The following is a 21294-nucleotide window of genomic DNA, read 5'->3' on the forward strand; positions in this document are numbered from 1 at the left end:
TTTGATAAACAATCCTGCCAGGAACTAATAAACCCAGCAAGTCACGCCAAACAAAGTCAAGTGCAACTAAGGATGCTAACACAGTGTAAGTTTTAAGTGTAAGTTTTAGAAAAAAAAATCGATGATTAAAAGATGCTAGACATTAAAATTCTTTTTCAGCAACAAGTACCTCATTAAACTTTCCAAACAAATGCTAATTAAAAGTGGTTTTTGAGCGGTCAGTACATGGATCATAAAATTGACCACCTAAACTAGAACACTCATACAATTGAAGGGTAGTTCCAAGTGTGGTGATCACCTACCCCATCTAGCAAAAAACAGTTGTATGTTAAGTGAAATTGTTCTCTCATTTTGGTTCTTACTTATGATCTATTGGAGAATAGAGGTATAGACAACATCATTAACATTTTTTAAGTGATGACATCGTACATCAGCGCTTTATGTCAGCACAAAGAAACCAAGGATGAGAGGATGTTAAGATTTATCCCTTCAAACCGAAGTGCACTGGGAACTAGCTAAATGAAAACAATGTCATTCAGCAATCCGCCATCTGTTTTGCCAATGTGCAGATGTTTGATTTGCAACTGGTTAATACAGACAGAGGATTTGAGTTTGGAGTGTAGGAGTGAGCATTGTACTGTATCCGATAAATTTGAGCCCCCAAGCAAACACATCCAATATTTAAAACACAAATTCGATATGCAAATCAACATTAGCCTGAGCAATGGGTGGAGGTCAGTGCCTGTTCATAGAATTCATAGTAAATTATGATCATAATTAATACATACATTGGCATATGTAGATTTAGCCAAGCGTAAAAGCGGAGCTCCTGATTGCAAAAAAACATAAAGAAAAAGGAGGATTTGTTTCTTGGATCAGAAACTCAAACTAGTGAGAGAATCTCAGATAGTGCAGAGTGTAATTTACGGCTCTGATGCAGTAGTCACACAGGGCCTCACCCCTGGTGTTCTCTCCCTTGGTAGTCAACTAGGCCTTTTTGAAAAGTCAGAGAGGAACGATTTTGTTTTACTCAAAATGTAAATTTTCATTTCACCGATAAACAAGACCTAATCTAATTATCAAATAGTCATGTCCAATCACGGAATAGTGCATTCTAATTCTTTTGCTAGCCAAGTTGGTGTGAACAATAAAACCACATCAAACCAATACACAATGCTATTGAGTAATACAACTGAGGAGCATTTCAACGAGAAGTATTGAAGGTAGAGATCTTTACTTGACCGAAATTATGTCCCACATCGGTGAGCGAGTCACCTCATTGACTGATGAAATTAATTGGAGATTTCAGTAAGTGCCATAGAATCTGCGGCAGTAATAACGAAGTTTCTTTTGTCACAAATTTACTAGTTCTACCTGTAACTAACTGGGGAAAGTTTCAGCTGAATATGAACTTTGGACTCTCTTTCATAGTAGAGGAAACAAACAAGCTGCTAAGGAGAAGCAAAATGTTCCCATTCTCTGTTTCAACCCTGGCAAACACACAATAGTTATAGAACAGCAGATGACATTTCTTGAATCGAGCTAGGGAAGATTCCAGAGGATACGCAGTCACAGTAGAGTTCTTTGCACTAAAAAAGGAGAACTGACGTTGCCTCAAATATAACTGCTATCCCCAGCCAAAACGAGAGTGCGATATCACTCATTACAAAAAATAAAAAAAGCGTGCCTCTGAACTCGAGAATGGAGTTGATCACACTAGCAATGTTAGAACGCATGCGTCTTACATGTTATGTTCTACCACAAGGGAAAACACTCAACATTCGTGGGTAGTCCCGTATGAAATGTATCTTTTACCTAACATATAGTTGACTTTGACACTAACTAATTTGCGCATGCGTTTGGAGTAAATTGCTTTTGTTCTTAAGAGAATGGCACCACAAGGATAGCATGAGATTTGCAAAACCATATATATATTTGTCATGTTATTAAAGAAAGCAACGTAAGTACGACACGTTTTGTGGAATGTGCTTGGGTACCTACCCCACCCAGCTCTCCTTCCCGCAAGGCTAATTGATTAATTGAAAGTAATTAATTACACAAACATTTAAGTTTACACCTTATTGCTTAGTGCCTTAGCGAGCAGCAACCCCCTAAACCATCCCAATAGTGCACTCTGCTCTAAAAATGATCAATTGTGAGCATGTAATTGTTCAGCATGTGGTTTCGCTATTTTTTCCAGTTAAGTTGTAGTAAACTGATGAGATGATTGTGCAAGGGATATGTCCGGGGAAAAGTCAACAATTCACTGGGGGTTAATTTGCACCAAAATTGTGCCTTTTCACGTACTCCCTCCTTCTCCCCCGGAGTAATAACTTGACTTGAGCCTGCAATCCAATTTAAAAAAAAAAACAGCCCTTGGTCAGCAGTCAACTTCAAAAAAACACGCGACCTCAATGAGCTCTAAACCTGAGCCCATGATATGGTCATGTGATACTGGTCAGCAGACACCTTGTTTTGATAGCTTTTAATTAACCATAAAATAGATGCCCAAATCAAAGGTGTGGCCATGGTAATGGCGCTACTCTTATTTGTCAAGGTATTAGTGTACATATGGACAATCACGTGACAACCAAATTTTTTTAGATCGATGGGTTACCAGATTTTCTAAGGTATGGGGTTCCACTTGTGCACCTTTGGCATGTAGAGGTGCCACTATTATGATTCTTATCCTCTTTTATTCTGTATGTGGGACACTGGAATGGTTTAACGTATTGCCCTCGCTTCACATACATATTCAGCATCACAAACTTTGCCAGTGTAAACAAGTACAGTCTGGCTATATTCAAACAAGATATATTGGTTTCACAAGACAGAACATAATGACTGATAGGAATCATAATTTCCAGATTTCTTCCATCTGCGATAAAAATAGCTTACACTAAACATGTACTGACTGAAGAAAAGAATCTTCAATCCATAGTCATTGCAGTTATCCTGCCCTTTACCACGACACTGAGCTTGGTCTTAAGATCAAAATGATAACAATTCTTTTCTTGTTTGGTTTTCACATTTTAACTTTCCATTTTAGTTCTCACACACTGAATACCATTTGTCTGCCACACGACAATCTAACAACACTTTATTAACATTTCTGTGAACATCACAATGATAACAGAATTGGAGCCAACAACAGGAAAAAACCACCCAAATGTTGATACACTTTTATAAACTTTAGGCAAGAACTCGCTAAGGGGTGGGCACTGTCTGGCAAGAAGAGAAAAACTGAATCATGTGACCAAGGGTGAAACTGACATCTTGACTCATAACCAGGTCCCCCATTCAGTGTGAGAGAACTTCGTTTCCTGCCTCTTTTGCAAGCTCAGCCGGCAGGAAAAACATTTCTAGCTCAACAAAAACAAAATTGACAGTAAAACTGAATAAAAAATTGAATTTTTCTCCCTTACATTGTAATCAATGTAATAGTGTGTCTAAAATGTGTATCTGTATTGTTGACCCTTTGAACTTTGCTACAGAACAATTACCTACAAATGAAAAAAAGCACAAAAGCTTGAGGACGGCAATGTTTTTCTGTTCAGTTTTCTGTTTTCAGTGACTTTCACAAGTACCCAATCAGTCAAATTTCCCTCTAAGCAAATGACGTGTCTATGCACCAAGCAATCTCCTGACAGGTCTCAGTGGAGAGCGAGGAAGAAAAACCTGTCAAGCATCAAAAAATATCCACGAATAGATAACATGGCCAGCAAAATATTCAAATCAACACTGCCATTTGACACCATTTTTTCAATTTTCAAGCAACAAAACCAAAGTTCGGGAAACCCATTGGACAGCTAAGACAGGATGATAATAGTATTGCAGTGGAACATAAGTGAGAAAGCAAAAACCTCATGAATGAGTTTTTTGCTTCTGTGGGCAAACGTTTGGAAGCAGGCTACGCCTAGCCTTGAGTTACAACACCACATAACCCTGCTCTGGCTCCTCAGATCCAACAGAAATGCCTACTGATGTAATCAGGGAGACAATGGACTCTCTGAATTCAGAGAAATCAACAGGTCCTGACACTATTTCACCGAAATTGCTGAAGCTCGCAGGTCCAGCCACTTCATGGCTTATACACCCAAAGCATAGAAAAGTGCAAAGTTTTCAACACTAGCCTGCCATAGTCCAATTTTCAAGCAAGATGACGAGTTAGAGAAAGGCAACTATATCAGCCTCTCTCTCTCCCGAGTGTGCCCAGTAAGATACTGGAGTCATGTGTTTTTGACACTGTCATCTCACATGTGTATAGGGTAAATGAGAGCCTTGTCACCGACAATCAATGGGCATATCGCAAAGAATACTCTACTGTATTATTATTGATACATCTTACAGAGACATGGAGACTTGTTCTTAATGCTAATTGTGTTGTTACAGTCACCTCTGTGGACTTTCAAAAGGCTTTCGATAGTGTGTCACTCAACCCTGATCACAAAGTTACAGTTCTAGTTTGGGATCTCAGGAAATTTATTGGCATGGAAGCAGGACTATTTAACAGATAGAATGCAGTATACTGAAGGGCTCACCCTCAGACAATGCAAAGGTAACAGCCTGTATCCCACAGGGGAGTGTATTGGGTGATTCAGTACATGAGGCTGTCAAAAAGGCCCTTGAGGAGTTAATTACTTGGTGTAAGCAAAAATCTTTAATACTGCACCCTAAAAAGTGCAAAGGAATGATTCTTAACAAAAAGAAATTTACTGGTCCTTTACCTACAAAGGCATCTTGGACAAGGGGAGTCGACTTAATGCATCCGCATTGGCATTTGTGGTCCCTGTTTTATAGGCAATCTTGTACTCATATGCTGCCAAGGTGAGGGCCCACGCGCTGAACTCTTGGAGAGGCTTGTTGGGGTACTCCTTTCTTCTGGTTAAAGAGCTCTTCCAGCGGCTTGTGATCAGTCTGTATGGTGAACTTGTGACCGTACAAGAACTGATTAAACTTCTTCACTCCGAAAATAATGGCCAAAGACTCTTGTTCAGTGATTTTGAGACAACCAATTGGGTGCTCTTTTCCATCTGCCATCCGGTGGGAGAGTACTGCCCCTACTCCATAATCTGAGGCATCACTCGCCAAGATTAGTTCCAGATCTGGCTGGAAATGTACCAGGTGGTTTGCAGACTGGAGTAGTTTCTTGGATTTGTCAAAAGCCACCTGCTGCTCGGTCTTCCAACACCACTTTGTACCTTGTCTACGAAGCTTGTGGAGGGGTTCTAGTACTGTAGCGATGTCTGGTAGGGAACAGTGATAATAATTTAGTATTCCCAGAAATGCATGCAGCTGTGTAACATTCTCAGGCACTGGGGCATTCTCTATGGCTTCCAACTTAACTTCTACTGGCTTGACACCATGACCATTGATCTCATAACCACAATAGGTAACGTCTGACACCATGAAGAAACACTTTTCTTTTCACAGCCGCAGTCCAGCTTCTGACAGCTTCTGACAGCTTCTTGAGTACTGCTTCTAAATTGGCAATGTGATTGTCGACCCCTTTCTGCTGATGAGAATGCCATCCATTCGCACAATGACCTGAGGAATACCTTGCAAGAGGTTTTCCATTGTACTCTGAAAAATACCAGGTGCAGAGGACACTCCAAAAGGCAGTCTATTGCACTGAAATATCCCTTTATGGGTGTTTATGGTGGTAAACTTCCAAGACTCCTCATCTAGAGTCATCTGCTGATATGCTTGCGACATGTCCAGCTTGGTAAATTTCTTACCACCTCCCAGGGTAGCCAAAAGATCCTCTGTTTTTGGTATTGGATAATTGTTCAGTTTGGACACTTGATTTACTGTTAGTTTATAGTCTCTACAGATCCTCACATTCCCATTTGGTTTTGCCACAGGTACACTGTACAATGGACGCCGCCCATTCTGAGAATTCCACCAGAGATATAATTCCTTCATGCTCTAATCTTCTGAGTTCAAGTTCGACATTGGTTCTCAATACGTAAGGTACTGCTCTGGCTTTGGTGTATTTTGGTTCTGTGTCTTGATCCACGTAGATCTTCGCCTTTACACCTTTTAGCATGCCCAATCCTTCAGCAAATACATCTTGGTATTTTGAAAGCACATCTTGAAGTGCCGATTGGGGGTTATCACTGGCTGTCTGAAAGATTGTTTCCCAATCCAAGCGAATTTCTTCAAACCAATCTCGACCAAGTAGGTTTGGCCGGCCACCTTTGACAATGAGAGCGTTTAATTTCTTTTGGTGGCTTTCATATTTTAATGGAACCATAACTGCTCCTAGTACTGAAATCTTTTCTCCTGCATACGTGCTTAGAACCACTTTTGTTGTCTGGAGTGGACCTAATGCATCTTGCAATCTTCCGTATGTTGCTTCAGTTAATATCGTCTTCAAAGCACCCGTGTCGATTTCCGTCGTGGTTTTCCATCCACAAAGTTCCAGATCCACTTTGAACGATTTCTTTTGATTACTGGACAAATGATACATGGCATAGACGTCATCTTGATCGGCGCTTTCTTCCACAAAATGCGTCCTTTGTTTATCTGGCCAGCACCCACGTTTGTCTTGCTCTTGAGGTTTCTTCTTTCCTCGACATACTTTAGCCACGTGGCCTTTCTTTTGACATTTGTAACACACTTCATTTTTGTATTTGCAGCGTGAGGGATCATGGTTCCTACTGCAGTGATAGCACTCCCATTTTAGATGAAAATGTGGAGGTTTAGATTCTTCTTCAACCTTGTTGAGATTGTTGTCACTGCTGGACGTCTTCCCGCCGATATTGATTAGATTCTTTGAAGCCATTTCGGTTGCTGTAGTGATTTCTACCGCCTTGTTGAATGTGAACTCCCATTTGGCCAACAGACGTCATTCAATGTGATCATTGCTGATTCCACAAACGAGCCGATCTCGCACATATCTTTGAGTGTTGCTCTGAACTGGCAATGCTCTGAAAACCTTCTGAGTCCTGCGACGAACTCTGCAACATCTTCCCTTCGAGGCGACTCCTGCTATGGAATTTGAATTGCTCGACGATAACACCTGGCTTTGGCAAAAATGGCTTTCCAGCTTTTCTACATGTAAGATCTCTTTTAAACCTGCATCGCCCAGTTTCTGGGGTTGTAACAAATCGCGAATTAACCCGCATGTTTTGCTTCCACAATTGCTTAACAGGATAGCTCTTTGTTTCTTCTCATCTTTAATTTTGTTTGCGGCGAAGTACTGCTTGAGTCTTTCTGTGTATTGAGTCCGCAATTCCTCTGACTCCTTAAATTCCCCCACGTTCCCGTAGGTTGCCATTCCATCCTCGTCACCAATGTAACAAATCAGGGTGAAGCGAACTGTAGATCTACATGCTTTAATAATCACGAAGAATGAATTGAAATCCTACATTACACAACATGGATATCTGATTACCGATAACATGACTCCACACGTGACTAGATTAACATATATATATTAATTCCTCTCAGTGCTGTCAAAATGTCTCAGGAACCTTGAAGTTTACAGTATTTACTCGTCTACTTTCACAAACATGGGCTTCACTCACCAGCTGCTCGCTTGTGTGGCAATAGAAATCAAGCCCATAAACCACAATGAACATTCATTTTGTGCTATTAATTTTCCTTCCCCAGCTTGGGAAGCTAAATGCAAAATATAAAAATTGAGCATTATGATGGGAATTATGGATCCAGTTTGAAAAAAAAAATTACCCCCAACACCCCAACCCCCCCCCCCTCCCCTCACCCTCTCCAGAATTCCCTGGGCCTTTCACACCCCACCGCACTGGAATTACCAATCCCTTCCGCTGGGAGTATGGATATTTTCTGGAACCACACAATAGATCATAAGTAAGAACCAATCAAAATGTGAGGATAATTCTACATCTTAAATAAACATATAATTGAAGGCTTTCATGCAAAAAGGACGTGTATCACTCTTTAGCCTGATTTTTATTTTTCGCAGAATCGAGCTAATTTTTGGCAGACTGACTTGTTTTGACATGAAAAGCATCATTGAGTAATTATTTTTGTTGATTTGCGCTTCGTTTTCAAGAGACAATGTCTGAAAAAAAACTCAGACATCTTTTAGAGCAAATCCTTCAAATGGATTTCAATGTGATGCTAATTTAAACGATTACTTTTAGCAGCTTCGACAACACGTGTTTGTTTTAAATACATGTTTTTACATTTGAAAGAACTAGAGAAATTGACCGGGAACAAAAATCGACTGACCTTGTATCGAACTGGTGTCAGAACAAAACAAACTCGAGTCTGGCCTGATCAGCACTTTATTCGCTTGCGCTAATAAAGCAACAGTAAGAGATTAGCGTAATTATACAAATAATAAAACTTGTATCGGTTCAAACAACTAGCGGCAAATGCCACGTTTCGGTGACTGCATCATTTACCAAAACAAAAGGTTTCTTTTGTTTTTCGTACAACAAAGATCTCCAAAAGATCTCCAAAAGATGCCCTTGGAAAACTGAGTTTTTTTGCATACGTTATTTCTTGAAAATGAAGTGCAAATCAACAAAAACAGTTATGGAACAATGCTTTTCATGTCAAAACAATTCAGTCTGCCAAATATTAGCTTGATTCTGAAAAAATGAAAATCAGCCCAAAAAGCGATATGCGCCCTTTTTGCACAAAACCCTTAAATTATGGTGCAATTGTCTTGGCTGCTCACTGCGTAATCTTTTATAAGGTGATCAATCAAGTGCTGCCAATGCCTATTTGTAGCTGTTATGTTGCAAGACTAAAACACAAAAACTTTCCTACAGAGACCCTGAACTGCTTCTAACACATTAAAACACTGCTAGGACAGGTATGATGAAATTTATGTGACTACTCAGCTTGTTTAGTATTACTATTCTGACTATTTTTTTTGGCTAATTAACCCCTTAGTGTCTGTCTCAGTCCGTGTTTTCACGAGAAATGTTTACCTTGGTTTTGTTTTAACTTTACTAAAGTGATTTTTTAATGGTGTTAACACAGTAGCAAACCTCGGTAAATGGCGGCAAAATCAAAAGTAAGCCAACCTAGGTTTGTCGACAGTTTAATGCTCATCAGGCATGGTTTAGCTCAGTAATCGACAGTAACAGAGGAAAAGCAGACATTATCTTGGCAGCAAGGGTTCACGCGCCCAGCTCATAAAGAAGAGAAATTCCTCCTAATATAAGTAGGTTTCAAGTCAATAGGCAAAAAAAGCTAAATTAAATCATGTTTGGTCAAAGAAATCCCGGACTGCTGTTTCCCTTTCATCGTCAAGTACTGTAAGTGTTTCCTTTCTGTTAGAAGCTCAGTAGCTTAGTAGCAGTGTACAGGCAGGCGCAACTAGAAGAAGACCTTCCACAGAGAGAGAAAAAAATCATAATTGAGGTCTATGGAAAAGAAAAGCAAATGTTAGAATTTAAAGTGGCCCCAAATAAGAAGAAGCACTGGTAAACCTTTACGTAGCCCAGGCTCCATGGCAGAGGCCGTTTCAGGTTTTTTGCAGGAAGAGGATCAAAATTTTCCTTCCACTTATCATCTGAAAAGCTTTACATTTACGGATAGTTAGTCTCGACATCACCACCTGCAAATTGACAACAACCTGTGTTCGGCATTGGAGTAAAGTCAGAAATCTTATAACTTTCCGGTAGCTTCTATGCAACATTGCAGGACTTGCTCTCCTTGCTTTCTGAGAAAACCTCAAACCATCCATTGTATGTGGCCTACTCTAGTTAATTAGTTCCGTGTAAACAGCTTCTCTAATAACTGCATTTTAGTTACGAAACCTCCATAAGCAGTAACTGTAGTAAACCTCTCTCATGAAAACATGGCATCAGCTGTAAACTGTTGTGATGAGCAATGGCCTTTGCTTCACTTCTGACGTTATCACCTTTAACCAAAATTGGCGTCACTTATACTCACGTTCTGCAGGAGGAAATGATCTTTCCAACAAGACCCAGATCAAACAGACTGGGTAAAATGAGCATGAAATATGCACAAAAATGCTGAAAACTTGGAAGAAAATTTCCCTCAACTACTGGTACATGTACAATCAATCAATCAATCAGTCAAACTTTATTTAGAGAGGGTTTACACTTAATAATAAACCTGTGCCCCTCGATTAAGAATTATAAAAGACTTATTATAAATACTTTAAGACCAAAATATCTATGAATATCTAATATTAAACCAATATAAGAAAATGATTTAAAAACTAACTGAATAAGTAAATACTCGACATTAACAGTACCCAGTCTAAAAATAATTGTCTTAAAATGGAATAAAAACCCTGTCCCTAAGCTGACTTAATATAAAATGTGGCTACCCCGTGGTAAGAATTTCCTGTCTCAATGATGCTTTTTCTCGGTAAGTGTTGAGGTGGAAGCAAGCCCAGCAGAAGGTCAACAACTGCAGCAAAAGGATGAGAAAAGGAGAAAAAGGAAAGGGGAAAAAAAAAACAAGAATGGATTTGGATTTGTGCACTGGCCTGAGCAAAACGGTCATAAAATTTGATGCTAGTGGAAAGAAAGGCATGCTTTCATTTTCCAAATACCTTTTGGAGTATATTAAGCTAATTTAGCTCATTTCCATCTAAAAAATGCAGTTTTGCCAAAAAGCTGAGGGTGTCGTGGGTTAAGTTAATTTTCTTTCTTTTTTTGACAAATACGTGCTTGGTTGGTTCATTGTTGTTGTTGTCAAATAAAAAATAAAAACTTCAAATGGGCGATTTGAGAAAATATTCACACTTCTACCAAGGATGGCTTTTTGGAAATCTGAGGGCAAGGGGGAATTCTTTGATCTGGAAATCCCAAGGCACAGGGGTTCTTATGATTGTAATTCCCAAGGCATGTTTTCTTTTTTTTTCAGATCTAGGATCTCCAACATGTGAAAGCACCAATGAACTGACAACACTGCTGACCAACATGGAAAGCAGGATACTGTACAAGACAAGCATTGATTGATCATACATGTATTTGCATTCATTTACAGAAGAAAAACGATAAAACATGGTTGTACATCAAGCTCCAGAGGCCATAAAGTTGATGGATTTTTTGACAGATTAATAATTCCCAATGAGCATGCACGACAACGACCAGCCACATTTCTTTGCAAGCAAATGCAAAACATGGATGAACAGTGATACATATTTATAAAAAAAAGCTGTAATGGCATTTGATTGAGTGAATATCATTTGTAATGTTGAAGGTACATTAGGCAGGATTTGCCTGTGGTATTCAAATTTCTAAAGTACATGTAATTAGGACAAAAAGACAATCTTCAGTAGTCTAGTCACAAACTAGTCACAAAATTGTGAGGGAGGAGGAGGAAGTTTCAGTCGCCAAACATTTAGTCATGAATGCATGCGATGGTGTCAGCCACAATTTCAAGCCATGCAGACATTTGTTTGACTGAAAATCTTCAAGCAAAACTTCTGGGAAGATGTAAGAGTAAAGCCTCTTTCATGGGAAGTCATAGGGAGTAAAACAAGGAATTCCAGAGGGTTTAAGCAAAATTGGGGGAGAGCATTTTGGAATTTCCGAAGTGGGGTTAAAATATGGAAGCCTTCCGTGGATGTGTATGAATATTTTCTGGAATCACCCAATCACTGTTATGAGTTGCAGCTGGTCACTTACTCGGTACTGGATCCTGGCTCGATAAGAAAACTGCCAGTTATTCTTGATAGCAAGTTTGCAGAAATACCAAGCTTTTTCGCTACAACATATGCTGGCAGGTAATGAAGTGACATGGCCTAAATAAACACATCAAAAAAAAAAAAAAATCACACAATAGGTTCCTGTAATATCTTTCCCCATTGAGAATTTTTGTGAGTTGGGTCCTTCAAATATCCTTCCCGGAAGGATATTTGAAGGACCCAACTCACAAAAATTTTTTGCACTCACAAAACCTCCCAATTAGGCTAATTGGGAGGTTTTGTGAGTGCAAAAAATTTCCTAAAAGGCAGGTCTGGTGAAGAAGGTTCCTCACATATCCATATCCAATTCAAATGTTCTGTGAGTTGGGTCTTTTCATCCTACATGAGAGGTTTTGTGAGTTGGAATCCTCTCATTCCTCTCATTGGCAACCAATGCAAATTTCATGGAAGAATTTAATAAATTTTCCATAAAAATCTAAGTCAAAAGCAGTGTAACATAAGTATTTGTTGATGTATTTAAATATTAGTTATAAGAAACAACCTACCTGATGTTGATCAATGACAGACGATATATCAGGTTCAGTTGGCACTTGAAGCTGAACTCTAACACGGGACTGCTTAACATCAATCTCTATCACTTCACCTGAAGCACCATAATATGGCGATGCTAACATGAAGCATTGACTTCCAATAGGAAAAAGGTCTTCAATGGTGTGAATGTTATCATCTTCATGACATTCATGGACATGGATGTCCTTTATATAAACAAACAAGAAATAATCAAGCTTAACACTGTTCAATAATAATGTGGCTAGTGAAAATAACCTTTCCACAAAATAAAAGAGAAACAATAGAAAAACCTTCAAAAAGCATGTAAACAGAAACAGAAAAAAATTAATAATTTAAATAGTACTCACTAACTAAAGCCATGCCCATACAAAACATTTGTGGCCTGACTGATTGAGATTGTGGCCTGATTCAGGTCATAATGTTATTTTTGTGGTAAGAACTGAGCAAGAGACAGCAAGACAAGGATTTTGTCTCCTAGTGTGACTGGATGAGACCACTGCCTGGCCTGTTTATTGTAAAGCCTATTTATGGCTTGAACTAGCATGATAGAGTACAAAACAAATTTATTCGCTTACGCGGCATTACTGAGACATTTGTCAGGCTGTTTTATCATTGTAATTCTGGCTAACTTCGTTTTACAAACACATAAAATTCAGACATGACATTTGTCAGGCCTTGTTACATTGGCCATAATCTTGCTGATCAGCATGACACGTCCTCGTACCATAAAAGTATGCTAAATTAAAAAACTAAAATATAACAGGATCCTTCTTTTGCATCACAATATTCATTTCAACAAGCTTATTCTCTCCTGGGTTGCATTTTTGTTCAGTTTTCGGTTTTCACTAGGGGTCTCGCAGTGCTGACATTGCGTGCAACGAAAAACTCCCAAGATATATCATGCTGTGCCACAAGTCTGCATCTACTCCAACATACCGTACAACGTACTTCAAATTTCCTGTAATGTGAACTCCTTGGCATTTTCAGTTAGGCCCAAAAGTTACCAGCTAACTGTTTTGGGTGTTGATACTAGTAGAGACCAGTGAATGGGTAAAAACTGTTTCACAATTTTGTGACAACACAACTTGAAATCTGATCTTGAAGTCCTTTAAGATAATATGGGAAGTTCACTTTGATTGGTCCACTCTGAATAAACATATAAAGTTTTATGCCATTGACATCAAGAAATAAGAACTCCACTGTTTCTTTGGAAGCGGGAAACCCTTGTGTCTTCATGTACTGTATTAGCGTCAGGAAAAGATCAACTCCTTCAAAATTCTCTCCATTTGCTAGAAACAATCTTGTTCAGTGTCTGTAAATAATGTTACTAGCAGCTTACTGTAACTTCAGTCTTTGCAATATGCAATGGCAACATGTTTGTGCAGAAAGGGTTTTGATGTTCTTCAAGAGATAATTTTTAAAATGAAGTGATTTCACTGAAAACACGTGTTAATATGCAGCTAGTGTAATTTTACTACCACAAGAAATGGAAGGAGCCAAGCATTGCTTGAGGTGAGCATGCAGCTTTAGCTAGATCCTTGTCAGAACTAGATTGGCACAAAGAAAAGTTTTATTAATATACAATTTGTTGCATGTATAAATGGCTACCAAGTAGAACTTCAATTGGTTAAGACTTGTATTTGATACAAGTAAATATATAAAATATCATATATTTGAACTGTGAAGAAAGATATGAAGACATGATTGATCATCGTATTTATGCACACAACTTAAGCAGTTGTGAAATAAAAGCATGAAAAAAAATTCAGGCCTGAACGGGATTCGAGCCCATGACCTCTGCGATACTGGTGCAGTGCTCTACCAACTAAGCTATCAAGCCATCTGGGAGCTGGTCACTTCGTGAGTTCGTAATATACCCGTAGATTGTGAAGAATACAAGTGAATATCCAAAAAATCCATTTCCTTTACTTAAATTGTTGTAACAGTTACAAGTACATGAAACGTTCCCAGAGTGTGATTGCAATGCATGCTGGGAAGGGTCTCTTCACCTCACACACAAGAAAACAGTTCTCAATTTCCAAACTTCAAAGCCAGGAACGCTTGGTAAATGGGCCACAACTCATGAAATGATTTTTTTCTTGGGCAAGATCTGCTCTTGGACTTTGCTACCTGGATCGATCAGACTTTTAACGCCAATAACTTGATTATATCAGCTACATGCGAATTTCAGAACACATTTTGCTTCTTTAAAATGTGTTGATGACTTACGGGTTTATCAAGGCTTTATGATGCCTCTCAACCACCAGGCAGGCCGCAAAGGTACTTTAAAATAACACTTAATATTAGTTGACACAGCTCTAAAGCATCACGTCTCTTTTCTGTTCGATGACATTTCCTTTGACATTCAATCAAATCACATGTTGTGTTTCACAATAAACAATCTGTTCCCAGATTTCTGCTCAATATGCTATTATCCCTCAGAGTAATAGCCAGGCTTAAGCCCCCCAATCCAATCAAAAACCAGTATCTTGGCAGGGGGAAACTTCAACAACACACGCGATCTTGATCAGCTCTAAAACATGAACCCACAATACGGTCATGTGATACTGGTCACCAGATATCTTGTTTTGACAACTACCAATAAGCCATAACATGAATGTCCAATATCAAAGATGTATCTATGGTAAAGGTGCTACTCTCATATTTTTCAAGATATTGGGCTTAGCTCACACATGAGTGTGGCATACGACATATGTGACCCTCTTTGGGAAAACGGACACTAACGCTTTTTCGTTAAACGGTCAAGAAAAACAGTTTTAAATGGATACTAAATGGCTAACTCAAGCGTTTAAATGGTTTCCATAACCGTTTAAACGGATAGCAAAAATTTTAAACAGTTGACCAAAGTCAGAAAACAGATAGCTTAAAGCGTTAGACAGTCAACCAAAAAAACAAACGGTTAGCTTGAACCGTTAAATGGTTGACCAAAGTCCAAAAACGGATAGCTTGAACCGTTAAACGGTTAACCAAAGTCCACAAACGGACAGCTTAAATGATTGAACAGTTTACCAAAGTTCACAAACGGACAGCTTAAACAGTTGAACGGTTGAGTCGGCGAGATCGTTTCAGGAAAAACTAGCAGTCTTACAATGTTAAACAGATATCTTTGAATGCAACAAAGGAGCATAAAAACTGTAGATTGTTAAAGATACATTCTGCGAACGAAAAAAGTACTGTTGTATCTGATGAACTTTAGTCGGGTTACTTCGAAATTCATTTGTTTGCTCGCTTTCTCGTTTGTGCATTCTATTTCTGGGTAAACTTTCGCTGCTTTCGTGCGACTTTATGTTGATTCTCTGCCCTGACATTATTTTGTTGATTTAAGCGCAATTTACCAAGAACAGTTTCGCTGCCAATATCTCAACCTGAACGGCTAGTTCAAGAAACGCTAAAATAACAAAAACCGTAACCTCTGGAAGCAAATTATATGTAACGTTGTTGACAAGAAAATTTTTCAATACATGCATTCAACAGGCGCAACTAACTTTTTATACTGTCACGAAACCTGTAATAATAACCATCGCAAATTGAGACTGCAGTTTTAATCACAATCTCCTTCTTTGTTCATTGTTGTTTCGGTTTGAAGTTGCATGAAACAAATTTGCATACGCAATGAACTGCAAATGCCATGACCTTGTCAGAAGCCGAGATGCGTCAGGGTCAAATAACGCAATACGCGAGAAATGATTTGCTTTCTAAAGAAATTTTGAAGTTTCAAGATTACAAATTTTGGGCCTTTTTGTTTCAACCATAGCTATCGAAACGGAATGCGCCACAATAAAAAACTTGACAGCAGTATCGGCGTCCTTGCAGCTATTCACCAGATTCCTGCTAGCTTAAATTCATAGCCCAGGCGCAAGATGTTTATCTTCTCCGGTTTAACACTGTGGCGTCGATCAAACGGTGAAAACTTAGAGAGGTTTAAAATAGCAGCCCAAACTTTGATGACATTTGCTGGTAAATTTTTTACCGAAGAAATGGACAGAAGAGTCACTATAATGTTGTTCAAATTGTAGTCAGTTTTGTATCCACCGGACGCGACAGCGATAAACCGGAGAAGATAAATGTCTCGCTCCTTTCTGGCTGTTACCTATGAACATTGCGTGACCATAAAACTTTCAAGGTGGGTCTGAGTTTTCGGGGTCTGAGTTTTTCGTGACACCCAGTATTAACAGGCTGTGCTAGCTCACTGCGGCTGAATTGCGCCGAACACATTCCGATAAATAGAAGATAGCATAAAGTCATTTCAACTTTATTTACACTACACTAAACGAAAGAAAACAATTTTGAAGTCTAGGCGACGTCTACCATGGTTACAAAATAGTCGCAAAATTAAGTGACAAACTTTAATTTCTTAATTTTCCCTTTCTCCGGCATGCTTACTTATGTGTTTACTAAGGCGACACTTAGAATTAATTTTGCCCTTGATTGATTTCCATGCTTTGTCCTTTTCCGTGGTAGATTCAAGGGGAAATCGGCTGAAAACTAGCACCTTTAACGCTTGAAGTTTTGTAACATCAAGCCGCCGTTTGTTGTGTGTTCCCTCAGTGTTGCTGTTACTCAGCTCTTCCAAGGTAAAAAAGAAAGGCAGAAGCTTAAGGGCACACCGGTGCCTCTCTTTTTCCTTCTCTAACACTTCTCGCACCCCTGTCGATTTGCTCGGCGTTACTAATGAGCGGATGACGTCTTCACCAACTTCTGTGTCGTCCTGAGAACTGGATGACGGTAGTGTCAGCATTTCAGGTGTTGTAGGCGCTAGTGGGGTTGAAGGCAGTGGTTCACTGTTCCATGGGGTCATTGCTGAGGGATGCCAAAGCCTCGTGGTCGATGGTCGGCAGGTTATCGTTTGGAGGAAGTGCATCAAAATTCATTACTGGATCAGTGAACTGGAAAGTAGGAAATATTTTCTCATTAGTTTCGGACCAATGGTGGAGCGACTACAGAATACAGGGCCACTTTGGTCCCCCTCATTAAAGGGACACTGTCACCATTTTTAGCATGAGTTTGGAAATCTCAAAAACATATATCAATCATTGGAAGCTGAACAATAATGGTTTTATTTTGTAGAGCAGCCCCGATAAATGATTAATACCCATTCGGAAGTGAGGACAGCTAACGATGGCGAGGATGGAAACGGATTGCGATATGGATTTTTGAAAAAGCGTCAGGCTGTCAGTTTTTCAAAAGTTCAAGTTAGGCTCGAAAATCGTCGAAATTAAGTTGTTATTACATAAATTTAGGAACTATTTCATGAATTTATAACAGTTTTAAGCAAACATATCGTGACAGTGCCTCTTAAATGGAGCCGTTTCTGAAGTAAACATGTAGGTTTTCAGTTGCCAGTCCAATTCAGTATGACCCGTTCGGGTGAGAAAGCAAAGATGCTCCGTATCCAGATGCGACTCTTTTAAAAAATCCATTTTACGACAAGCTTACGCAAATCCCATGAAAGAACAACAACTTACCACTTTTTCTAATGAATCCAGGCGGTGCTCAATCTTGCTTAGTTGTAGGGACATGTTGTCCTCCATTGCTGACAGTGTGTCCCCCAATGTCTCCATCATCTGTCGAAATATAATATGCATTAGTACCACAGATTGACTACAATTCGGAGGCAATAGTACTGACCTTAAAGCATGCTTTCTGGCCACCAGTGATAGGGCCTCTCACTTTTTCAAACATCTGCAGAATTCTGAACATTGTCACGCTTCGTCTTCTGCAGATTATTTTCGTGTTTTAGATCACAAGTTTACCAGTTTTCAACTCAAAAGAGGCTATTCATATTCAGAGAGAACAACCCTCTTTGACTCAACAGTTACACCATGTCAATCTTAAGGCTGCTTTACATGGTAGGATTTGTCGGCCCGATGGCTTTGGAGCAGAAATCTTACCTGGATTTTGACAGCCGGTGAAGGACCGATTCATGGAAATGAAAATTGGTCCAATTAAAAAAATCTGTTGCAGTGCAACAGATTTTCTGAAGTCGGCCAGACACTCTGAAATGAAACTGCCTCCTAAATAAAGGGCATGCGAACAAATTGTTAAAGGTACAGGTTGCATCTTAAAATCGGCTGTCAAAATAAAGATTAGCGCTCCAACGACAAATCGCACAGTGTAAACCGGCCATTAAACTATCTTTTTAATTCCCACACTTTCACGCTTCACTTCATTCCATTGTCATTGCTTTCTTAAAATTCATTTCTTGATATGTTTTTGAAAATGCAGTTTAACATTTGATCAGTGTGCTTACCTTGCAGAAGCTTTCCTTTACTTTATTATTCACAGCTTCCACAACAGAAACGTTGGCACACTGAAGACTGTTGAGTTGGCCTTTAAGGGTTGCACATTCAGCTTCCTTGGTGGCTAATTGCTGCTTTATTTCTTCCAAATCTTTGTTTGCGGTCTGCATGGTTTTTGCCTTCTTGTTGGCTCAATTTGATTCCCAGTCAGCCTCCCGCTTTTTCTGCTCCGCCAGAAACGCATCATACGGATCAACACTAGTCACTGGACTTTCCTGGGAATGAAGGCATTGTTATAAGACACAGTGAAATCCCCAATGTAAGACCACACGAAGAAAATCAACCCAGGAAGAAGTTATTTCATGGGATGAGACCTTACGGTATTCATGCACGGTATGCCTTAAAAAAGTAACCGGTCGTTTCGAAGACGCCTCCACAGCCTCCAATGCCTCCAACGCCTCCACCTTCTAAGTTAAGTGCCGTGCGTGCGACATTAATAAGTGTGTATTGTTTTCAGTCATCTCAGTAGTCCCAGCATGAATAATAAAAGTGTGAGTTGTGCTTAACCAATTTTTGGTTCAGACTATTTTAAATGTCAAACGTTAAATTTCAATTCAGTAAAAATTATCAGTTTAACAGTGCGTTAAAAACAGGAATCGCATTCACGGGAAATAAGTTCCATCGAATCATTACGTTAAAAAAATAAGGCTGGATACACCTGTCTCGGTCTGAATTTTCTGTTGATGATATAAACGTCTTACACTGAAGTTCTTATTACTAATTTTACGTAACAGTTCAGAGTATGCGTAATATAAGAGGTTTGTGAACTGGCTATCAGAAGTTTGCGAACTGACCAAGAAACAACCATAATTTTTTACAAATGTGAGCACCTGTTGAAAACTCGATGCATTGCGATCAGTCGCCATGGGTAAGACAAGATTAGATGTGGGTGCTCCAGGTCTCCTCAAAACACAGCCCAAATCAATTCTATTAGTGAAATATAATTCGCTTTGATTCAGCTAAGTTTTCTATTATGTAATGGACAATTAAATGGTGTCAAAGAGGAAAAAAACTTTTTAGCCAAATCAGTCCAGCCTCATTACCTTGTAAGTGCAAATGAACGATAAGTACCTTATGAACACTTGAATCAACTTGAGTTTTCCCTGGCTGCTGGCGTGTTTTCTGCTTTTTGGCTGGTAAGTTGGACTGGTTGGAACTCGGGCTGGGTTCAGCAGCAGACACAAACTTCGACGACCACTCAATGTCTTTTTGATTGAAAACCTCTTCGCTATCTGTAACCAAGGACACAATAAGGGTTAGTTCACGCAGCAATAAATGTAAAAACTTAATGACCACACAAAATGTGCTTAAAATTGAAATTTTTGGTGATGTGTGAGGAGCTCATGCAAAAATTACTGAACAGAATCTTCATGTGTTGAGTGAACAGTTACCAATGGAAAGGTTGTAAGACTTACCATCCACAGCTACAATCTCTGCTTGTATCTTCTTGCCTTACCAGTTGACTGTCACTGTGCTCCCTTCTTTGGATTGGAAGCTTTTATCTAAAATCAGCCTTGTGGGGGCGATACCAGTCATCATTTCTTGTGGAAAATACAGCAACGCTTTCGACAGCTGTTTATTAGTTTCTTTGCATAGTTGCCTAAGAGACATGTTTATCGAGTCTGCGACACGAGCGTGGGCTACGTTGAAACCGTTCCGATTGTTGCAAGTAACGAACCTAAGATGGGCACCCTTTTATATACAGCTCATTAAATAAACAGATTTTGCATTAATAAAGTTAATTACTGTAAGGTACGCCCACTGGGACTTGAGTTGAGATTTTTCCCGTCATTGATCTTTTGTCACACAAGCTTTAGAAGTTTTTTTTTTGGTTTCTCTGGTGGAGTTTTGATATACTGCGGACTTGCTTTAGGCCGCTGCTTTCTGTCGCGCGCTTAAAATAAAGAAAATCGCTGTATTCTACGGACTATTCTGTGAACACTAATATGAATTTTATTCAGATACGTCCAGTACAACCCGAGTTATGCAGTTTTCCACTTTGAACCTTTAGTGAATAGGCAGCAGGTTGTTGTCTCGAAACTGCTCTTGAAGCATCGAGAGTTTTCAATTATTGTTCGGTCTGTTAAAAGAGAGATGCTTATGATCAAAATAAAGCAAAGAGCTCCACTTTGACACAAGCGCTTTGGTCAAATTTATGAATTAGTTGATTAGTGTAAGGTACGCCTACTGGGACTCCAGGCCAGAATTTCATTAGTATATGTTCAGTTGAACTCGAGTGTTAAGCATTTTTGTTTCGTGTGACCTTGTGCCAGATGGCTCTCAAATGATTACCACAACAACTGAATAGCTTTCCAATCACTGAGATTTTTTGATAGTTGTTAACCCCGCTGAGTTATTGGTGATCATGCAGAAAAGTAGATGAACTGGCATACGAAACAGCTTTTATTAAAAACTCCTCCTACATAAAGCGAAGCACACGTCTAAATTTAAGTAATTACAATATGAATAACTTTTTTCTTCCCTACGAATGCATACTTTCCATGACAACAAATGATGCAAACGAACAACAAACGAACCTAAGATAGGCATCCTTTTATATACAGCGCATTGAATAAACAGATTTTGTGTCATAGTGGAGCATTAATAAAGTTAATTACTGTACGGTACGCCCACTGGGACTTGAGTTGAGATTTTTCCCGTCATTGATCTTTTGTCACACAAGCGGTAGAAGTTTTTTTTTTTGTTTCTCTGGTGGAGTTTTGATATACTGCGGACTTGCTTTAGACCGCTGCTTTCTGTCGCGCGCTTAAAATA

At 39.2% G+C, this 21294-nt stretch overlaps 1 protein-coding gene and 1 pseudogene across 3 annotated transcripts in view; both read right to left on the minus strand.

Moving 5' to 3' along the window:
• The window catches only part of LOC110041816 (5'-3' exoribonuclease 1-like), a 247804-nt gene that overhangs the window by 95552 nt on the left and 130958 nt on the right, over nt 1-21294 (minus strand). For both annotated transcript variants that reach the window (XM_089283773.1, XM_089283774.1), the window contains 2 exons: nt 12175-12384; nt 11610-11725 (listed from right to left, as the gene is read on the minus strand). In XM_089283773.1, the coding sequence (XP_089139899.1) occupies nt 11610-11725; nt 12175-12384 (326 nt within the window). The remainder of the gene's footprint in view (nt 1-11609; nt 11726-12174; nt 12385-21294) is intronic.
• LOC110041823 (uncharacterized) lies at nt 12621-20311 on the minus strand (annotated as a pseudogene). Its single transcript, XR_016205715.1, has 5 exons — nt 20266-20311; nt 19591-19859; nt 18471-18734; nt 17686-17784; nt 12621-17106 (listed from the first exon to the last, which is right to left on the minus strand). The product of XR_016205715.1 is annotated as an uncharacterized LOC110041823 (transcript).

Source organism: Orbicella faveolata, unplaced genomic scaffold (genome assembly GCF_042242905.1).
Source record: "Orbicella faveolata isolate gen_17 unplaced genomic scaffold, um_ofav_v1 contig_12, whole genome shotgun sequence".
Lineage (NCBI taxonomy): Eukaryota > Metazoa > Cnidaria > Anthozoa > Scleractinia > Merulinidae > Orbicella > Orbicella faveolata.